The 21,021-nt window shown below is 34.7% G+C and overlaps 2 protein-coding genes across 6 annotated transcripts; one reads left to right on the top strand and one right to left on the bottom strand.

Moving 5' to 3' along the window:
• The first annotated feature begins 1,075 nt into the window (after window positions 1–1,075).
• Window positions 1,076–4,032, top strand: LOC118048511 (eukaryotic translation initiation factor 3 subunit K). The gene is made up of 8 exons (XM_035058230.2): window positions 1,076–1,327; window positions 1,428–1,484; window positions 1,566–1,616; window positions 1,710–1,772; window positions 2,211–2,261; window positions 2,343–2,409; window positions 2,894–2,976; window positions 3,528–4,032. Exons 1-8 carry the CDS (start codon window positions 1,196–1,198, stop codon window positions 3,729–3,731), a joined length of 708 nt encoding a protein of 235 aa, XP_034914121.1. The 5' UTR covers window positions 1,076–1,195; the 3' UTR covers window positions 3,732–4,032.
• On the bottom strand, window positions 1,999–20,417 carry LOC118048510 (phosphoinositide phosphatase SAC3). Of its 5 annotated transcripts, XM_035058224.2 has the most exons (19): window positions 20,113–20,417; window positions 19,725–19,961; window positions 19,204–19,408; window positions 18,957–19,122; window positions 17,717–17,939; window positions 17,492–17,568; window positions 16,255–16,442; window positions 16,078–16,175; window positions 15,730–15,866; window positions 15,498–15,626; window positions 14,584–14,947; window positions 13,669–13,790; window positions 13,235–13,330; window positions 12,542–12,733; window positions 8,035–8,211; window positions 7,696–7,804; window positions 4,960–5,040; window positions 4,068–4,317; window positions 1,999–3,968 (listed from the first exon to the last, which is right to left on the bottom strand). In XM_035058224.2, exons 2-18 carry the CDS (start codon window positions 19,875–19,877, stop codon window positions 4,084–4,086), a joined length of 2,751 nt encoding a protein of 916 aa, XP_034914115.1. In that variant the 5' UTR covers window positions 19,878–19,961; window positions 20,113–20,417; the 3' UTR covers window positions 1,999–3,968; window positions 4,068–4,083. The 5 variants fall into 5 exon arrangements, with proteins under 5 accessions (XP_034914115.1, XP_034914114.1, XP_034914116.1 ...); XM_035058223.2 differs by having other exon boundaries at window positions 19,725–20,417; XM_035058225.2 differs by lacking the exon at window positions 1,999–3,968 and having other exon boundaries at window positions 4,183–4,352; window positions 19,725–20,417.
• Window positions 20,418–21,021: the final 604 nt, after the last annotated feature.

Genomic DNA, 21,021 nt, shown 5'->3' with positions numbered 1-21,021 from the left:
AATTTATGGTGATAATTTCATAAACACCATAGATTTTACATTTTTTTTTAGTGAGTGGTGAACAATGAAACACCATCTCTTTCAGGTTTTTTGTTTTTTAAATGTAATGTAAAAGGGAAGTGAGGTATTTTCTCTTGAATGTATTTGTAACTTACATGGTGTTAAAAAAATAATTCATATATAATATTTTTATTATCTTACTCAATCCGACTTATTAAAATTTGATAATATAAATATTATAAATGATATTGAGTAAAAAAACATAATAAATAAATACTTAAAATTGTTTAACCCAATCTAATTTGTATAACCCAATATAATTAAGTGAGTTCTTTATATAAATAAAAATTTTTTATTTTCTTATTTTCTCATTTTCCTTTCTTGTCTTTATACTCACAACCACCTCTTATTCTATCATTGTCTTTCCATTCTCTGTATTTCCCCCTATCACATAAATTATAGCTATTGATTTTGAAGTTTGTTACGGTAAAGTAATAATGTATTTTACAACTTTATTTTTTATTTTATTTTAGGAACCTAAAAACAATGAGAAGACAAATAAAAATTTCAAGAATCAGATTGAAGTTCTATTTTATTAGCCAAATCACAAACCTAAAAGCAATTTATATTCTCTTCATGCTATTTTGTCTTTGTATTATATGTCTATTTTATTATATTATACCTTAACTATTTAATAAAATGCTCAACTATAATTTTTTGTTTTGTTTTATATGTATCTTTTATGATTTGCAAAGAATAAAAAAATAATATATTCAACCCTTAAATATTCATAAAATTTCAATCCAACCTGCTCGAGTAAAAAAATAATTAAATGGATAAGCTATCAGCAATAAAATTATAAATCAAAACCCAACGTAATATATTCACAAATACACTAGTAACTTGTATAAAAAATAAAGAAAGAATAATAATAATAAAAAAAAAAGTAAAAGAAGAAATCCTATAAAAGGAATATAAAAAGGAAAAAGAGGTGGTGGACAGGGGTACATAGGTCTTTTAGAGTAATTATTGCCAGCGTAACGTTTCTGTACCGTACCCTAAATAAACCCTCCTCTTCTTCTTCTTCTTCAGATTATAGTCTTCGGAATCCCTCTTTCTGTATCTCTCTTGCTCTACGATATCTGTCTCAAAGATTAAATCCAATAACTGATAAATAATTATCTAAGAAAAAAAAATGGGAAGGGAAAGAGAGGTTCCAAAAAAATCAGAAAAAGAAGTAATCTCATACACAGTGGAGCAGCTGGTTGCCGTCAATCCCTACAATCCTGACATCCTCTCCGAGCTCGAAAACTACGTTAACGAACAGGTCTCTTTTTCTCTCTTCGCTCCTTTTTTTTTTTTCTTTTCAATTCCTTCTTCGCTCCTCTTTTTTTGTTGGTTTAAAAACATAAACAAATGAAATCCAGGTTTCGTCGCAAACATACAGCCTAGATGCAAATCTTTGCCTTCTTCGCCTCTATCAGGTATTTATTGGTTCAGTAATCCTGACTTAGATTTGATATGAGTGGATGCTTTATTATTTATCTATTAATTAATTATTTCAGTTTGAGCCGGAGAGAATGAGCACCCAAATTGTGGCTCGCATTCTCGTTAAGGTCCGTTTAAGCCCTCCCTTAAGCTTGTATGACTTTGGTAGATTATTGGCATGTGATTTGTAATGCTTGCTTGTGTCTTCCCTTTTGGAACAGGCACTCATGGCAATGCCAGCTCCTGATTTCAGCCTTTGTCTCTTTTTGATCCCGGAGCGAGTGGTATCTTTCTTTCTGTTACTTTATTTTCTTCTTCTTTTTATACAGGTGTGAAATCTCGTATGCATTTAGATATTACACAGGGTCATACAAGTACATGTGAGCATGCTTTATTGCGGGATTCAATTTGTTATGTGGCAAGTTATAAAGGACATCCAATTGTTTAGTATCAGGGATTATTGCTCAAAGTTATACATTTGTTGACTATTTTCTTTTATGAGCTTATATATATCTGTGTGTGTGTGTGTGTGATCACGGTTGGGTCGGTCTGCTATCTTTGGATGAGTTAGCATATAACATGTCAGATTCCGAAATCATTTTGCTTTCATGTTCTTTTAAGTTGGTCTGTTAGTTTTGGGCTTTTTTCTGAGTTCCTTTGAAAATATAGTTGGTATGCTGGTTTTCTGGTAATTTAATTTATCCGTGCAATGTATCTTTCAGCAAATGGAGGAACAGTTCAAGACACTGACTGTTCTCTCACATTATTTGGAGGTACATCTCTGATTCTGTTACTAGACTTGTACAGTTGTGTAAAATAGATGAATTTTAAAGCACCTACTTCTTCATCTGCAGACAGGAAGGTTCCGTCAATTCTGGGATGAAGCTGCTAAGAGTCGCCACATAGTTGAAGCTGTCCCAGGTTTTAATGAATTTTTTGATAGTTTCTTTTGTTTACCTTTTGCTGTCTTTTTGTTGCTTAGTTGTCTAGATAGACATGTAAAGTTCAAAGAACTAACATTTTAGAGGTATTAGATCATCTTTACATACGACTAGGGGTATTCCATTCACACACGGGAGCAAACAATTGGCAGATTTAGTAGTATGTTTATGGGCATGGTTACTATTCTATATAGATACAGGTGCTAGGGGAAAATCTGTCTTGTAAGTGAGTTTGTGCTCACACGTGCTTGCATTGGTAATTATGTGTTGTAGTAGTTGTTGATTAGTGTACAGTGTCATGCTCTTCATTCAGCTCTAGAAATAAAGGGAGTTTAACTTGCCATGCTTTTGTTACCAAGTCAGTGATTAATATGGCCCCTGCTATTTTTATTGATGCCACCTTGTATCTCCCTTTTGTATGTTTGTGTACTGTGTGCTTTGTCTTACAAGAGGTCGGAATGCAGGTTTTGAGCAAGCAATCCAAGCCTATGCAATTCACCTGCTTTCTTTGACTTATCAAAAGGTCCCTAGGTCTGTGCTAGCTGAGGTATGCTTCTTTTTCATGCTTTGCACTCTTATGCAATATATATGTTGAACTTTGCTCTATTTTTGTGTCTGCTCTGTATGATTTGTTTGATAGCATGAAATTGGTGGTGAAAAGCTTTTATTATTAAAAAGGCTGAAAACATGTGGCAGCCCTGTGTGATAAGAAAGATTCCAAGAAGTTATAACTATATTCTATGTCTAGACCAGCTGCTAGTTATGTCATCTATGCAGGTTTAATGACATTTTTTACCCCTGAATTATTTGTGAATGTGGATTGAATTTTCATTATCATCTATAAAAATTTCAGTTGAAAATACTCAAATATGAAGTTTTTAGGATGAGTTTTGATCAAGGTCAAAGTTTTATCCGTTGACCCAACAACCAATTTAAACACAGAGACAATATTGTCCAAATCATATTAGTTCAAGGAAAAAAATGATCAAATTAATAGTACAAGTTTCTATGTGCCGCAACCTCAATAGTTTAGGAGCTAAAACTGTCATTGAACTCATCCATGCCAAAATCTTACATAACTGGGCATGTATGTGGCAGGCAATCAACATCGAAGGTCTATCCTTGGACAAGTTCCTAGAACAGCAGGTGGCCAATTGTGGTTGGATATTGGAGAAGAGCCATGGGCGGGGACAGCTCATTGTCCTACCAAGTAATGAATTTAATCATCCTGAGCTTAAGAAGAACACTGCAGATAGCATTCCTTTAGAGCATGTTGCCCGCATCTTCCCCATTCTTGGTTGACCCCTTTCGAGGGGCTAGGGATTTTTTATTTGGTTCCTCTTTTCAGCAAAAGCTCTGGGACTCTAAGTTGGGCAGCCACTACTAGCTCTCAGTAACTAGATGTTAAATCATTTTGTTGCTACGGTAACCACTCCCATGGCTTGTATGTTCAGTATATGGGATTTAGTCCCAAACAACGGAGCGTGCAGTTGATAAACTTTGTAATGAATCTTCTCTCTTTTGCATGTGTTGTGTGCCCTGGATGCAGAACTTTGATTTAGACGTTAACAATACAATGCAATTTTGAACCCAATTGCAACCAGTTCTCGTATTGTAATTCAAAATCTAGAATCTGACCTGAGTGGATGACAACTTAGTGGCTCTTTTGGCACTTTGAGAAGCTGGCTTTGAATGTTCCACTTGCATCCATCTTCCATTTCATTGCATTGCCAGAATGTGCATGACGTTTCATATATGTTGGCTGCTTTGAGGCCCAAAAATTTCGTTTCAAGCTTGCATAGTCGCGGAGAAATATCACGAGGCAGAAGTATGTGATGTACATATGATGTTTGTGTCTGATGTTCATCTTGGCAGCAGGCACCGAGATCTGTATTTTTCACACGCAAACGTGATGTGTGAGACCTGAATTTGATGATATTTGTTTGTGTTTTAATTTTTATATTTTAAAGTGTATTTTAAAAAAATTAATTTTTTTATTTTAAATTAATATTTGTGTTATTTTCAGATTATTTTGATGTACTAATATCAAAAATAATTTTTTGTTTTAAAATATTATTTTAATATATTTTAAAGCAAAAATATATATTTTTTATAAAACCACCATTAGACTCCCATCTAGAAAATACAATGAAATGAGACAATACTGTTGCTTTATGGTTTGATATCAATTAATTAACGAAAAACCATTGGTCCTAGGTAAATACAATGTCTTATGGCGTCCAATTGATACCATCAAATTCAATAATAATAGCCTATCATTATTGGGAAAAATGAACTAATTTCCTCTCTAACCGTGTGTTTGGTTAGGAAGTTGATTGTGGCTGTAGCCTGTGAGTTGACATGTCTGTATATAAGAAAAGAAATCGTTGATAACTGTCGAATGTTTCCCCCTCACTTGCAAACCACTTCACATATTGACAAATTCATTTAATTGCTGTTTGATAGTTTTTACTCACTGTATAATCCTCTTGTTTGCGCACTACCCGTAATAATAACAATCACAACTAACCTTGCAAGACGTGCGCGCGAAGGAAGTATGTAACGATCCTTTTGCTGCTTGTGATTCCTTCCAGCTGAACCAATGAATGGGCTGTGGTTGCAAAAGAATATGCCAAAACCCTAATTCAATAATAATAATAATAACAACAAAAGAGCTGCAGATGAAAACAAATTCAAGTTCAACTAAATGTTTTCTTTCACAATCAATCAACCGGAGAAACCAGAAATGAGGCTTTAGAATCTGGATGGCCTTAAGACAACATCAGTCCAATAATAATCGTACTACTTTCCTCCAAACACTTCACTGAGTTGTTAGTATCACAACTGACCGCGGATAAACATGAAGGGAAATAAAGAATCGATGGTCTTCAATTCTTCTACACACGAAGCTCTCATTGAGCGCGGTTATGATATTTACACGAACAGAAACCTACAAGGTCCACAGGCTAGTAAGGAATGAGAAGAGGGAAGAGCTCCAAAAAGAATGTTCCTTCAACTGTTGGCTATTTACTCTCTTGTATTTTGGTATCAGGTTCCATAGAGGTTTCCACGGTGGAATCCATGCCGTGAGTCACGCACAAGGGCCGAGCGAAATTTCATATATTTTACAGAAGAATGCCGATACAGCTGCCATTCATTTATCTTTCTGCCCTCTCAGCAACCTCTTTAAATCAATTGAAAAGCATCTTAGAGCAGGTTTAACCTAAAGAGGTTGAAATATATTATAACTCAGGGGAAAATGAGCTCTACTTCAATGGCAGTGTCTCTCCACAGTTTACCCATTGCACAAAGCTATCTGAAAACTCCTTGGAATTTGCTGGATTACTATACGATAGCTCCATTCCTGATCGCTGACTTTCCTACAAAGCAGGAAACATGAAAGTAGGGTTGAATTTTTCTGGAATTGAAAAAAAAACCACAGACAGTTGCAGTTAACATCCTTTAAATATTCTAACCATGTCATTGTGAACTTCTGTAAATTAAGTTCATCAACCTTCTATAATTTTAATTTATGAAATTGTCATATAGAACCCTAAGGGGAAATTCAGATGTATCATTTAGTTTAGCCAATCATCAGGAGTCATGTGCAGATATATCATTTAGTTTAGCCAATCATATAAATTATGGAAATTCTTCAAGAACGTAAAATGTTCCAAGAAAGACAACCTCAGTTTTTTCAACTCAACATTCAGTAAAAGCAATGCTACAACCTCAAAGTTCTTCCAACTCAATTTTCAGTAAAAGCAATGCTAGGAGAAATACTGTTCATTACTTGTTTCTTTGCAACTCGGCACTTTCTGTTGACTAAAAATAACAAGTTATTTATCGTAGCAAGGGCATATAAATTGCCCCTTCTTTTTACATCAACTGGTTGGTTCAACAATGTTGTCTATTTTCTTTGTTGAACTGTAATTATGGCCACATTTTGCCCAATTGGCCTGAGTGGCATATTTAATGGGAAAAAAAAGGTAATGTAGCAAAAATGAGGCAACATGACACGATGGCATGAGACCCACTTATAAGAAATGATGACAAGGCAATGCACCCTCCATAAACCTTATGCACAAAAATTGAATGGCAGTTCGATTGGATAAAAAATCTCATCCACACCATCGCACAATAGTCTGCAAAACCCATTTCTGACATTTCATAAACAATTTATGCACTGTCACGACCATCGGATTTCACCATTTTCCCACCTCAGCAGCATTGTCATCAAAGACACTGCTAGCCATGCATTCAGTTCTAGCACATTCAGTTTGGGATGTTTCTCGTCATCAAGCCAAAACTCTAAAGATCAATGATTATGACCACTTAAACTGAGAAACAAACAAGTTAGATGTTTTCAACTGGGTATTGAACATGGCCTCTGCTATCCATGTTCAATTTGAACATCATTACATCTACAATCCCGATTGTTGTCATCAATGATGAAAACTGCTTTGCAAAGAATCCTGGCAGGCTTAAAATCACACAAAGCTTGAACGTTTTGAGGGAGAAATCAATTTTGAGACAGCAACGTTAGCTTTGGTGATTTGAAAGGGTTCATTTTAAGAACTAGTCTTTCTTGAGCTAGGATGTTGATTGATGAATGTGACAATATCTCGGGTCATCATCTGAATAGGGGAATTGAGTAGCTGATAGTGAGGATGATTGTCGTTCTAAGAGGTGATGCAGTGTTGGTTTAACAACGCTTATAAGCTCCTGTGTACGGTTGGATGAGGTTGGGGCCTCTGTTTGCACTCCAAAAACAGGAGGTAAAGCCAGTGAAGTGAAGGAGGAGCACTGGCAGTTACAAATGGATGGTAAAATGCTATTATGACATTTTGAGAGAATTGGTTGGAGGATCAATAGGAGTTAACAAAATAAAAAAGAAACAAAAACATGAACGTTGTGGCAATGAGAGTTGAAAATGGAGACTGATGTTGGTGTAGTTTATCATTTATTATGCAATCAATATTGTTATGCCAAATTAAAAATAACAAGGCAGCCTATAAAGTAGTCTTAGTGGTGTAGTTTAATGGCAATTACTTATTGCAATTGAGTTAACACTATAAAATAAAATGAGGCAAAGTTTGTAATTTGACTGGAAGAAAAAACATGACAGCTCACTCAATCAATTGTTGCACACATGGGAGCTAATCTATGGGTTTGGCCAGAGTTTGACTCCACTTAATATCTAGCTATTGTTGAATTACTAAGAAACCATGCAAGATGCACCAACAGAATGGCGGAGGGGACTGACCTTCATGCTGGATCCATATTCAATTGTGGATGGGGTTGTTTCACCCATTATTCCATTGACATTTTCAGATGACAAACCACCAATTGGATAGTTCGTGAGTAATGATGACCTGCACAAACATCAAAACATGATGAAGGAAACTATAATCACTGGTTCCAGCTTAGGGCATGATGTGACAGAAGCGCACACTCATACAAAACACCTTTTTTGTTAAACCAAGCCCTATTTTTTGGCATTTTCTAACAAATAAATACTTCCATGCTCAGCAGTTTCATACTTCTGTTCCATAAAATTTCACAACAGCACTATCCATCCTCATGATTGATAAAAAAAAAATACCTCTCAAGTGGCTCTTCTTCACATGAGTTTCCAGAGGAAGACAGCCAGTCTATATCAACAAAGTTTGAGCAATTAAATGTATCTCCATGCCCAGAGAAGAAAACATGATCACTTTCCAGGCAGCGATCTCTTTGCACATATCTGAAAAGCTGTCTGCGAGGCATTGAGGGAGTGTACCTACATGTAGCAATGAACAACTAGTATGTCAAATAGGGAACATCAGCTAACATAATAGCAGCACTAATGTAGTCAAGGAGGGATTCAGCAAGTGATACAGTTAAAGTTTACAGCTGTCAAATTGATTAGCTGAGTTTTAGCCTAACTTTTAGCTCCTAGATTTTATCCTATTCAATTGTATAGTTGACTTATCTAAATGGTTGATATATATCCAGTATAAATACCCTCAGCAATATGAACAAAGAAAAGGAAGTCCTCCCAGATTGCTGCTACTGACACATCTTAATCTTTTGCTTCCCATTTTCTACTAACACTTGGATTATTGATTTAGGGGATACTAATCACATAACTTGCAATTCTTCCTTATTTCATTTGCTAATGTGGTCAAATTTGTTGAGGTTGCTAGTGAGGCTCCTGTGCTAATTACTGAGGTCGGGAATGCCTCACTCTCTCCCATTCTTTCCATGTCTTCTGATTTACTTACTCCTACTCTTTCTAATAACCCTCTTTTAATTAGCCAACTCACCAAACATCCACCGTGTGTTGGGGCATTACATTGGCACTAATAAGGAGAGAGGAGGTCTTTACCACTTAGAGGAAGTTGGGGCATTACATTCCTAGGCCAACCAATGGTTTGAAGTACATGAAGAGAATTATGCTAGGGAAATTTATTTTGTAATGACATTGGTGATTGAGTTCTTCATTTGCTTATTCAAAATGTTAATTTCCTAAGTTATTCAGTGAGATTTCTATTTCTAGTTAACAAAATGAGCAATGCATTGATGTTAAAAATCATAGTGTTCTTTTTAAGTTGATTTCAATAAAAGTTCAAATTCTTTTTCACGCGTGGTTCTTTTTCTATTGCTTCTGCTTTAGGTCATAAATATTTTATCCCATTTATTAATGATTGCACTAGGATAAACTTAGTATATCTACTAAAATCTAATTCTCAAAAAAGTACAAGAGTTTTCATCCCTTATCCCTCTACGGACAAGTACTTGTCCATGGATATTCAGTTGTGTCCAAGTGTCTCATTTTTATAGGGATGTGTCTCTCATTCCTCTTTCAAGGGAGATTAGTGGTAAGGAAGAACACTTATGGTTGGAAGAAAAGAGATGGTGGATTTCAGGGAGGAGGGTATTCAATTGCTTTGGATAAGAGGGAGCTATCTCTTGATCTTATAAAAGAAGTTGCACTTGAACCTGAAGAGGGTAGGGACGAAAGACTCGCTCAATCGACTTCTGACTCCATTATTCCTTTTGATGATATTACTATGACATCGGGACTCTTTTGAGATTGACCCCGGAGAATGTGTCCCTTTCTTCTATAAATTCATAACATGTACATTTAGAGTCCGCCATTCAGAGATATCCCTTTCATTATCATAAAGAGCATAGTAGATTTTGTTTCTCCAAATAATCTTTTAACATCATTTATCTCATATATGATTTTGTCATTTATCATTGTTTGTCTAAATCTCACTTATCTTTTGCAATTTAGTTTTCCTATATGTCTATTCCTAGTTATTTTTAGGAAGCTTTTAGAGACAATAAGTGGAATTCTGCTATGGTAAAAGAAATGAAGGCACTCTAGAAGAACTCTACCAAGGAGATGGTCGGGTTACCTTAGGCAAAAAAAGCAATAGAATGTAAATGAGTGTTTAAGGTGAAGTACAAGTCGATGTGATAGTTGACAAGTACAAAACTAGACTGGTTGCTAAGGGATACACAAGATTGACTATTGAGAGACTTTTGCTCATAAGGCCAAGATGAACACCCGTAAGAGTCATATTCTCTCTTGTAGTTAACTTGGATTGGTCATTACAACAACTTGATGTGAAAAAGGCCTTTCTTCATGATGATATGGTGAAAGAGATGTATACGGACCCTTTTCTAAGATTTATGACAGGAGGTAAAAGTAGTTATCGAGGTCTTAGTTCAATAGATTGAGCCACTCAATGAATAAGTATGGTTTTAAACCAGCCTTGTCAAATCACACTTTATTCTATAAAAGGGAAGGTAACAATATTATATTGCTTATTGTTTATGTTGATGACATGATTGTTATATAAAATGATATAACTGAGATAGAGAAGCTTCAAAACTACTTGCCCAAGAAATTTGAGATGGACTTAGAAACTTTAAAATATTTATTGGGCATTGAAATATCTAGATTCAAGCAAGGACTTTTTCTCTCTTAGAGGAAATGCAAATCTTTTAACTAAAACTAGTAACTCTGCCTATGAACCTGTGGATACTCCTATTGAGATAAACCATGGTGTTGCTTTCTACCTGGATGAGGTTCCAACGGATAAAAAAAGGTATCAAAGGTTGGTAGGGAAGCTAGTCTATCTAGTTCATACCAAACCTAACACGTGCAGTTAGTATTCTAAGCCAATTCGTGTACAATCTAAGTAACCAAAATATAGACGTAATTGTTAGAGAATAATATAAATTATATCTTGGGATCTCACCTAACAGGTCAAACTATTAGATTGAGATGATTCTTTGACATGGTATCAGAGCCTTAATGATTAAGTGGTCATAAGTTCGAATCTCACCATCCCTATTTATTTAATAAAAATTAAGCACAAGGTAGTATGAACCCGTGCAAGTTTCAAGCCCAAAGAGCTTTCACTTGAAGGGGTGTGTTAGAGAATAATATAAATCATATCCTGGAACCTTACTTAATAGCTTAAGCTATTGAGTTGAGATGGTTCTTTGACAATAGTGAGTTATAAATTGACTTGCTTAAAATCCTCTCAAGGTAAAGGTGTTATATTCTCTTAACATAACCATATAGGTATTATAGAAAATACTAATTATAATTTTGCTGGATTCACATTAAATAGAAAATCTATCTCAGGATATGTGTCATTTATTAGAGATAACTCAGTAACGTGGACTTAAAAACAAATTATGGTATCACTATCTAGTGTACAAGTAGCATGCCCTCTATCAAGCTATTACAAATCTTACTCAGCTTAAAATTCTCTTTAGTGAACTTGGTTACGGTCCAAAAAAATCGATGTAGTGACAGCAAAATGGTTATTAAGATTGCCAACAATCTGGTTCAGCATTGTGTGGCCAAACATATTAAACTTGACAGAAACTACATCAACAACAATCTGACTCTAGTGTAGTTGAGATCCCTTATATTAAAAGAGTAGAAGAGTGGATCAGCTGGCTGATATAATGACACATGTTATCACTAGTGGTCCCTTCCATATATCGCTATCCAAGTTAGGCATGTGTGATATCTATGTACCAGCTTGTGGGGGGAGTTAATGTATACAGCTGTCAGATTAATTAGCTGATTTTTAGCTTAAATTTTTACTCCTATGTTTTAACTTATGTACTTACCTAAATGGTTGATATAATATCATGTATATCATGTCTAAATACCCCTTAGTGATATGAATAAAAACCATATAGCCTAATTCTATTCCTCGATTGATACTATAAATCAAACAAATCACTTATAATAGTTATATTGTTAACTTGAAAAAAAAAATACATTAGATTTATAATAAAAATTAAATTTATGACAGTAACATTAAAATGTAAAAAAAAATCATTTTAACATTTTATGTTGCTAAGAAGTGCTTGTCTATTAAAAAAAAAATTAGAGTGTTCCCGTCTTTTCTTCATTTGAAAAGAGTAGAAAACTTGTGAAGGAAAAATGTGAAGAACCTCTAAAAAGTGTTTTCCAAACATGGTATTTGAAAAACTGGAAAACTAGTTTTCCAGTTTTCTAGATAGAAAAATATTGCATTTGAAAAGAAAGTTTCTATTTTCCTTCTTATACACCAATTTTCCCTCCAGTTTTCTAGAAAATTGAAGTATTACACTGTTTTAAACAGTCCCTTGGCTTTTCCATGCAAGGAAAACTTTGCATCACTTTCACCAAGCAAACATGCATGCAATTATTTTTGGTAACTAAATGTTGTAATGTAACAATGAGAAATGACACAAGAAATGGAAAATACTGTAGTAAACCACGATCAACATTTTTGGAAGATGGATTTCAATGCGGCACAAAACAGAACAAATTAAATATATTTCATCACATCAAAGAGCAAAAATTAGAGAAACTAAATGTGAAAGATAACTTTCATTGCAGCATAATCAAGAATAGCTTTAAGAACAATGTTTATAAGAAGAACCAAGAATTCATTTAATCAAAGCACTGAACAAAATTCAACTTTTACTACAAGTGAAAGATTTCCTCCTTTTCAACAGAGTACCATCACTAATAGGAAAAAAAAACATGGATCTTCTAAGAGACAATCGATTTATTCCAAAAAAGACAGAAGGTGAAGCAATCATACCTTGAAAATGCAATGTCACTTTCACATGTAGATATTTCAGGCGATGATTCTGAAAGAACATTGTTTTCCTCTTGAAATTGATCTGGAAAAGCTGATCTGCAAAATTTCTGCTGTCTCACATTCATGGCTGACAAAGGCGAGCCACTTCCCCGAAGAATATTTCCATCAGATAATGACCTTTTGAAAATAGACCTGCATATAAAAATTTGACAGTCAAAAGGATAAGAAAAAGCTACAACTTGCATACTTAATATGTAAGGTGAGCCACTTCCCCGAATAATATTTCCATCAGATAATGACCTTTTGAAAATAGACCTAAATATAAAATTTGACAGTCTAAAGGATAATACAAAGCTACAAATTTAGTCAAATAATTATTATCCCCCGGGGCCATAAAAAGAAAAGAAAAAAGAAAATGGAATCGTGAAATCTGAAAGATGTACACGAGAGTAACACATCAATGCATTTTTTGCATTCTCTCAAGCACAAATGATGCAGAAATTTGTTAAACACTATGCCCGTGCATTATACTTTGCTTAAAACATTGACCATTCAAAAATGATTCAAGCAGATTGAGATACAGTCAGATTGATCAGGAATGGTGAAGCAATGAATGGAGAAACACGTTTACATGTATCATCTGTGTGATGTGTAATTTATAAAGTTCAAGGTCTTGTCTGGCTAGCTAAATACCTTGCATCTCCATCCACATTGGTTTGTCCATTCCTTCCAACATTGTACTCCCAGGGTGCAGGTTTACCCTGTTGTGGTTGGACGTGCCCCAAGAATCTGCTCAAGTTATAGTTGTTAAAGTCATTATTGATAGAACAATTGCAGCAAATCACTTGAGGATGATCAAGCTGAGAAAATAAAGACAACGAAATAATCTAATTATCTCAATGCCCACCAACTTTTCCCATGAACTAGCACAAGCCACAATATTTCAGAGGCCAGAGAACAAATTGGCCATCTTATCAATACATTACAATCCTAAATTAGCTCAAAAAGTCACATCATATTTATCCAACTTTTATATTTTGTACAACTAAAGACAGCATAAGCTCTTATCAAAGATAGCCTGTGCTTTTATCAAGCAGTACGAGAATAAGACAGAATGTACAACTTACACATTAATTGCATCCTGTTTCTCAGCGTCCATGTATGCATTGTTGTAATACCGTTGAAGGGTTCTGAAGAACTCCTGGGATTGTGTTGCTGCCTTCCACTGACCCCTTCTCTCAGAGAATATCTAATATTATCAACAGTTTAAAAAAAATTAAGAAATAAAGAATCACATAAAGAACCAAAGCAGCAGCTTCAATAAAAATTATGGAGACCAGTAAGAGTATTTATCAGTTGGGGAGGATTCAAACGTACATGCTTAGCAACAAAGTCAACAGAAAGTCATAAGCCCACTATCATACCCATAGCATATCTAGATGCAAATAAAATAATAAGAGAGATATTACTCTGCTACAGTTCCCCCCCCCCCCCAACATCTTCCATAAGAAGAGCATAATTCTTCGAAGATGTGGCCTTTACATAACCATCAGACATCATCAATCAGATCTGTTATTAATAACCTCTGACCAAAGTGAACTGTTCAATAGCATTACTTTTTCATGTGACAAATCTACTAGTTTGACAGACTTGAGCTTCTAAATTTATGGTATATACACAAAGATCTCTCAACTCCTTCGCATCATCTACACTTTGAAAGAAAGATTCCTTGCATGCCGAGGCATGAATTCTCAATCCAATATTTTATTAAAGAGGATACGGAGGACTCTTCCACCCTGAATGCTCTCCTATTGCATTCCTCAAATTCCAACACGGCTAAAACATAGTTCATGAATTAAATGACAAGAGTATAAAGTCTCCGAACTTTGTAACCAATAAATTAAATTCTACAAAAAATCTGAGCCACTGACACGTCTACATTGAAAGTTTCAAGACAAAAAATGAAAAGCAAACAAAACCTACAGGAGAACACTTTTTGTAATTTTAGAACTAATAACATCAGCATTACTAGTAAGAATCACCTTATTATGAGCAGCTGAGCCACCATACTGATGCGCAAGTGTGTCACCCATTCTCTCATAAAACCCCATCAAATCATCAGCCAAAGGTGCATCAAGTTCTATTTTTGGGTTATCTACAACTCCTACAGCATTAAGCTGGTGTCCAAGGGCAGCCAGCCCAAATGCATACTGTGCAACATTTGTGCGATCAAGACAATCTATGCAATTGGTCCTGAGCACACCCATCTGGAACATTGGGCACTTGATAGAATGATTTCCTTTAACAACACTGTTCCCTCCATTAGATTTCTCCTCTAAGTTGCTGCCATCCTCATTATCATCGTTACTGTTATACTGAGGAGATAAGTTGCCATTCTCAGCATTCCTGCATCACATGGGCATTCCCAAACTTGCCATAATTAAAACATGAAAAGTAGGTCACTTAGAAATAAATGCAAAAACTTTATAATGTCTTCACATATCAAATCACATCTGTCAAGCACCCATTATACATGGCTTCCGAGACCCAAGCACTGATGTGAAACGGTAAATTGATTAGAAATCCATTTGGCATACACTACCCAGATCCACGGATCCAAACTATGGTTTGTTTGTGTCATTGGTCCAGCCATAGGTTTTTTTTTTTTTACTGTCACTGGTCTGTGCAACACCAAACATTTCCAGGATTTTCACTTTATAGCATGCACTCAGTAAGCAGGGTGCACCATAATCAACATACATGACAACAGAAAGAAGATTAAAACTAGATCTCCTCATAACAGAAGTTAATGCTAACAACAAAAATAATGGATTTTACCAGTGGCACATGGTCACTCAAGTTATTGCTAAGTCCACAACTTCAGGTATGAGTCATGTTGTTCAAAATAACGTGAATGACTGTGGAAGCTACAGAAAAAGTGATTGAACCAACTTACTCAGTAAAAGAAGAATCCGTACACCCCTCAAGCTTCAAGTCCGATGTTACTTGACAGTAAAAGAAACCTGTTAGCGTCAAAGCATATGCAGCCACTTTCCCCAGAAGTAATAAAACATTTGTTGCGTTCCTGAAAGTGGACAATAAAAAGCAAGTTTATTGCAGTAAGGATTCAATTTTTTTTCTCCAAAATATCAATATGATATTAAGATGATCAAGCTAAAAAGAGATACCTTTTTTTAGAATGTTTGTGTAGATCCCAGTGAAGGAATCTAAGATGGTTCTCCTCGGATAAATTTTTGTTAATATGATCAATAGCATTAGCAAACTCTGCACGAAGAATTGACTCTCGGGGTTTCTTCTCTTGTTTCTGTGATTGTGAAACAATGGTAGATAGAAAAAGAAAAAGAAAAATAATTCAAAATCTGAATTGAGAAATTACTAACAGAAGCAACTGAAACACCCAACTTTTTGTAATAAACAACCAGTATTATCTAGAGATCTTTCTTGTTTGAAGACTAGTTCAAGACATTTGAGGCAGAAGAAGAATAGAGATGTAAACCACTGAATAAGAGACTTACCTTAATCAAGTTTAATATAATAATGGGATTTCCATATCTCTTTGCAAGATTTTCGAAATGAAGTCTTGTTGCTTCATAATTTTGGTCCTTCTTTGACACTGGTAAAGGACAATAAACCATGCAGAAAGTAAGAAATTATAAAGCACCACCATGAATACCATATGTTCAAGGACATACATATAATATCTGGTTTAATAATCAAACGTGAGGTTTCCTGTGACCAAAATAGTGGGATGGAGCCACGGTTCTGGACAACTGAACTTATTTGCATGGGAAATCCTTCAGGAACATCCTCAAAAACAATCTGCTCTGTCTCAACATCATTAGCCACTCTGCCCTTCTCATTTACCCCACGTTTCAAATACCTAAATATAGAGGCACCCATGGGAGGTGTACCAACATGAAAATTAATAAAGAAACAGCAAAATATATGTAACCACGTGATAGCCATCAACAACTCAACCAGCAGATAATCAAACAATATTTTATATTATTGTACATTCAGAGAAACACCATAACCAAACCCAACTAGTTTGGGATTGAGACTTGGTTGGTGTTCTTGTTGTTGTATCATACATTCAGAGAAACATCATAACCTCATAAGCCGAATTGAGATTATTATTTTACCGGAAATTAAGGATTTGAAATGACATTAAAATACAGGGCAGTAGAGAAAAATGGTTTCTTGGTAACCACTAAAACAGAATGGCCCATATTCTTCAAATAATAGTCAGAATTTCTATATAAAAAATGCTAACAAAAGAAAGTTATAACCTGCTTAATCTATGGTTAAAGAAGATATACCTAACATGAAAAAAAAAAAACCTAGGTAGTAGATTCTTTATCAACAACGAGGTATTTGGTCTAGGAATAAATTTCCAAGGTAAATTCTTAGTACAATTTCAATTTGAAGCTGGGGGTAAATTCTGTAAGGGAAGAGTAGTGGTTTTGGCATATCCCGAGTCGTGGGCTGTTTCATTTAGTTATTATGTATTGTGTAGTTACTTTTCTAACTAAAAATCATTAGTCTGTTGAGAAATCCCAGTTTATTAAGGATGCATAATATTATTTAGGAAGCCTGGTCTTTTAATGAATTATGGTGTAGTTGGAAGTTTTCCCATTTGAGATTTTAGCTTATTCTGTATACTAATAAAAGAAAAGGCTTGCTTTGCAATGTATGGTAATCAATTTCATCAGATGTGAGCTATGGAACAAAATAGACATTCCTAATTCTTCTTTAGGCTTGGTGCCTGTAGTCGTTTCCTTCTCTATTTCTTATTCTTATTACTCTAGTTCTTTTAGCAAGGGCTGTCATATAAGAAGCCATTATAATATTTAGCACAGCTGCCTATGATTCCAATTCTAAGCACAAAGAAACTTGGGAGGAAAAAAATGTATAGGCATGCTATCTTACCTCGTGCCAGCATAATGGCGTGAACGTCTTGCAATAAGGGTAAGTTTGAACTCTCGCCCAGATACAAAAAGTGTAGCCTACACTTATATAGCATGAAGCCAACAGTGAAATAAACAACACAATTAAAGTACACCTCACAAAATAAGCATGCTTGAACAGCTATACATCTGAAAAGGGGAAAAATAATTCAGGGTCTAAGCAACTTAGCTACCATCCACTATTCACCTGTTTAAAGAATCCATACACTAAAGCAACTGTCCACAGAGTATTTTGAAGGTGATTTCGGATACCACGAGTCAAGAACTCATTCCAGACAAACATTGTTTCGTACAGGACCTGACCTGTCTCTCTATCACACAAGTTCTTTTGAAGACTACGCATAACATGGTATGAGTAGCTAAAAAAAAAGTCCTTTGTTAGGTCCACCATGCATAAAAGCTTCTTGTACCTACATCATCAATGAAATAAAGACAATCAAATTTACAACAAAACCCTCTGAGAAAGTAGTGCTCAAACTCTTGCTACAGAAGGAAAGAAACCACAAAAAAGAAAATGAGCTATGGAAAGAATAAAGAATATCATTTTCCCATAAAACCTAAAGTTGAGTATTCACAGAGAAAAACTAAAAGGATAAAAGGAAACAATAAGAAGCAAAAGCATTATGCTTCTCATCCTAAATAACTCCTCCAGCACAGCACCAACAAATACAGAAAAGGAAATAAAGACTCAAACAATTAATCTGCTACAAGGAAAGGATGAAATTTCTAATTTTGTAGGCAAAATAGTGTTGATCAGAGACCAATGCTACATCTTATTTTTAATTCATGAAGATACCACATTAAAAATGGCAAGCATTTTTTTTTCCCTAATAAAAAACAAAGCTTTATTAGAATAAGGAAAAAGTACAGAGTGAAAGGACGAAAATCTCTCCAGATAGAAAAGGGCTAAACCACCAAATTTCTCAAGTCTCTTTGCATATCTCCTTGGAAAATGTCTCTTAAAAACTTCTTTGGCAGAGCACCACGAGAAAGTGAAATACTATTCCAAATCATGGCAAGAGAGCACATTTCCACAACATCCGCCTCCATTTTTTTGAGACATGAACACTTTGTCTCCTTTTGATTTACCAAGACACGCAAATCCAGTTAGGAGCAGCTCTTCTAAAGTATTCCAGAAAACTCAAAACTTACTGGAGATAGTGAAAAGCCTAGCGTAAAAAGGTTCCAAGAAACTGAACAACATAAGAAGAGGTGTTCTATGGATTCATTACTATTGCCACTAATAGTACATGTATCCGAGGACAAGCTTGTAACCATAAAGTGCAAAAGAACTGTCTGATAATGAGGAAGGACACAACAACTTGTACAAAATATAACAACCAGTGCAGCTTTTAGTTTACCGTTCATGATTTCTCAAGCAACTGGAATAAATGAGCTATATTTACAATAAAGAATGGGCTAAAGACCTGTTCTCATTCATAGAATCACTGATACTGGACTCCACAGCAGAATTTGGAAGTGGAATCATCTCACTCTTGCAGACTGCATAAACATTATGACCACAGATTGCACCAATCTGTCTTCTTTTTGTAATGAGTAGCATGTAGTATGGCCCAAGAAATTTGATAAACCCTAAAAAGAGAAAATGACTATGAGAATAGCGACACCACTAACAGTCACAAAGAGAAAACAAAGCAACTAAAATGCACATACCAACAATTCCATAACAAGTAGTGACAAATTTAAGCCCACCGGTAGCCTTGTTTCCTTCATGTATGCGCCTCAGCAGATCATAGCATTCCCCCTCCGTATACGTGGTAGAATCTTCACGAATATTTAACTCAGAAGGGTCGAGTCTGTCAATCTTTAGCACTCTCCAATAAGTCCTACTCTTGTCCCTCCCTATCATGTAAAAGTTCTGCAAGACACAAGATAAATCAATCAAATAATCATCTAGAACATTGCTAACAGATCAAGGTGCCTTGACTTCATGCAATTCAAATAGCACAAGCACACATCCAAAAATAGTAACAAGCATAAATCATTAAACAACAAGAGAAAACAGAGTGATTCTACTCTGTACAGTTAGCATCTAAGCTAAACTGACACCATTTGATCATTCAATGCAAGAAATCCAAAAACGTTTCAAGTCAATGCAATCTACTTGCAACCGATCCAGAATCAAGAAACGGAAACCAAATTAAGCAATTCAAAGAAAAGAAAAAAGCACCTACCGATTGAGTCTTATAGAGCCTGAATTTCTGCATAGAAACCTGGTCAGGCGGCGGAAGTAACTCTTCTTCTTCTTCTGCTTCTTCATCATCAATTGCAGTCTTACTTATTCTTGGAGAGTATGACGGTCCTTCATTCTCCGTCGACGATGCCATCACACACACTCTCTCAATCAATCTCTCTCTTTAATTTTCCAATTTTTTCTAGATCTCTCTCCCCGAGCCTCAGGCTCAGGGAATCTATCACAATAACATGCAACACGACAGAAAATAAATTATTTATTTATTGAAATAAAGAATCACAACCTTTGCATACAATGGAGCTTGGTTGCTTCAAATACAGCATTTCTTCCTCTAATTATTATAATAATTATTATTATTATTACCGTACCTCCGCCTTCTCTCCTTCCATTCACAAAGAAAAATATATATCTTGATTTTTGTGATCTCCAAATCAAAATATTAACAGCGCAATTGCAGAGATCGAAGCGTTAAATTAATTAAGAGCTATAATTAGGCAGAGAGAGATAGCTAGAACAAAAGGAAGGAAGCTATTTGCTTATGCGTAGCAGGAGAGAAAAGGAGAAGAAGATCGAGCTTAGACACGGAGAAGAATGGAGAGATTTAAGACCAGGGAGGTTTCGAGAGAAAAAAGGAAAAAAAAATTCTTGACTTTTTTTTTTTTTTATATGCTGTTCTGACGAACACAACTAATATATATATATATATGGAAAAGAAAAAAAAATTAAAAAAATGAAAACCACAATTTGGATGACTACTACCTCCACACATTTTTTATTGTTTCTTTTTTTTTTCAGTTTATATCATCACTTTATGTTGTAAACTTGTACAAGCAAAACAAATCTGAAAATTCCATTCTAATTTTTCATCCATATTTATTTATGTGCATGTGATTCTTGTGCTATAAATTACTTGTTATTCATTAGATATATATGATTTAAAAGTTAAGAGAAAAAAACAAAAAAAATCAATTTTTGATTTTCAAAGAAAAAAAATAAAATAAATTTCATGAGATTTAATACAAAAAACTTTATGATGCTAAGTCATATCTTATTTCTCAAACACGCTTAAAAAAAAATAGATACAAATATAAAAAATAAAGCCCATGACTCGTTAAAAATGGTACAAAATATCTTTACTTAGAATATCTCTTAATTATATCTATTTTTTTTTAAAATGAGTATAAAAAATAAGTAATATGATATTATTAATTACTTTTTAAATACTTCAAAATTTATTGAATACTGCCGATTGGATGGGATATTATAATAGTACTATA

The sequence above is a fragment of the Populus alba genome, chromosome 6, assembly GCF_005239225.2.
Source record: "Populus alba chromosome 6, ASM523922v2, whole genome shotgun sequence".
NCBI lineage: Eukaryota > Viridiplantae > Streptophyta > Magnoliopsida > Malpighiales > Salicaceae > Populus > Populus alba.
The sequence above is the reverse complement of the archived record's forward strand: the minus strand, read 5'-3'. Positions and strand labels throughout refer to the sequence as shown.

Bases quoted from the DNA above. Each gene is read 5' to 3' on its own strand.
- LOC118048510 (XM_035058223.2), bottom strand. From the start codon at position 19,877: ATGGCATCGTCGACGGAGAATGAAGGACCGTCATACTCTCCAAGAATA. The intron at 15,627-15,729 runs GTATCTCTTTTT...GTCCACTTTCAG, and splicing joins CACAAACATTCTAAAAAAAG to GAACGCAACAAATGTTTTAT. The intron at 8,212-12,541 runs GTATGATTGCTT...TGCTACATGTAG, and splicing joins AGTGACATTGCATTTTCAAG to GTACACTCCCTCAATGCCTC.
- LOC118048511 (XM_035058230.2), top strand. From the start codon at position 1,196: ATGGGAAGGGAAAGAGAGGTTCCAAAAAAATCAGAAAAAGAAGTAATC. The intron at 1,485-1,565 runs GTATTTATTGGT...TAATTATTTCAG, and splicing joins GCCTTCTTCGCCTCTATCAG to TTTGAGCCGGAGAGAATGAG. The intron at 2,262-2,342 runs GTACATCTCTGA...CTTCATCTGCAG, and splicing joins TTCTCTCACATTATTTGGAG to ACAGGAAGGTTCCGTCAATT.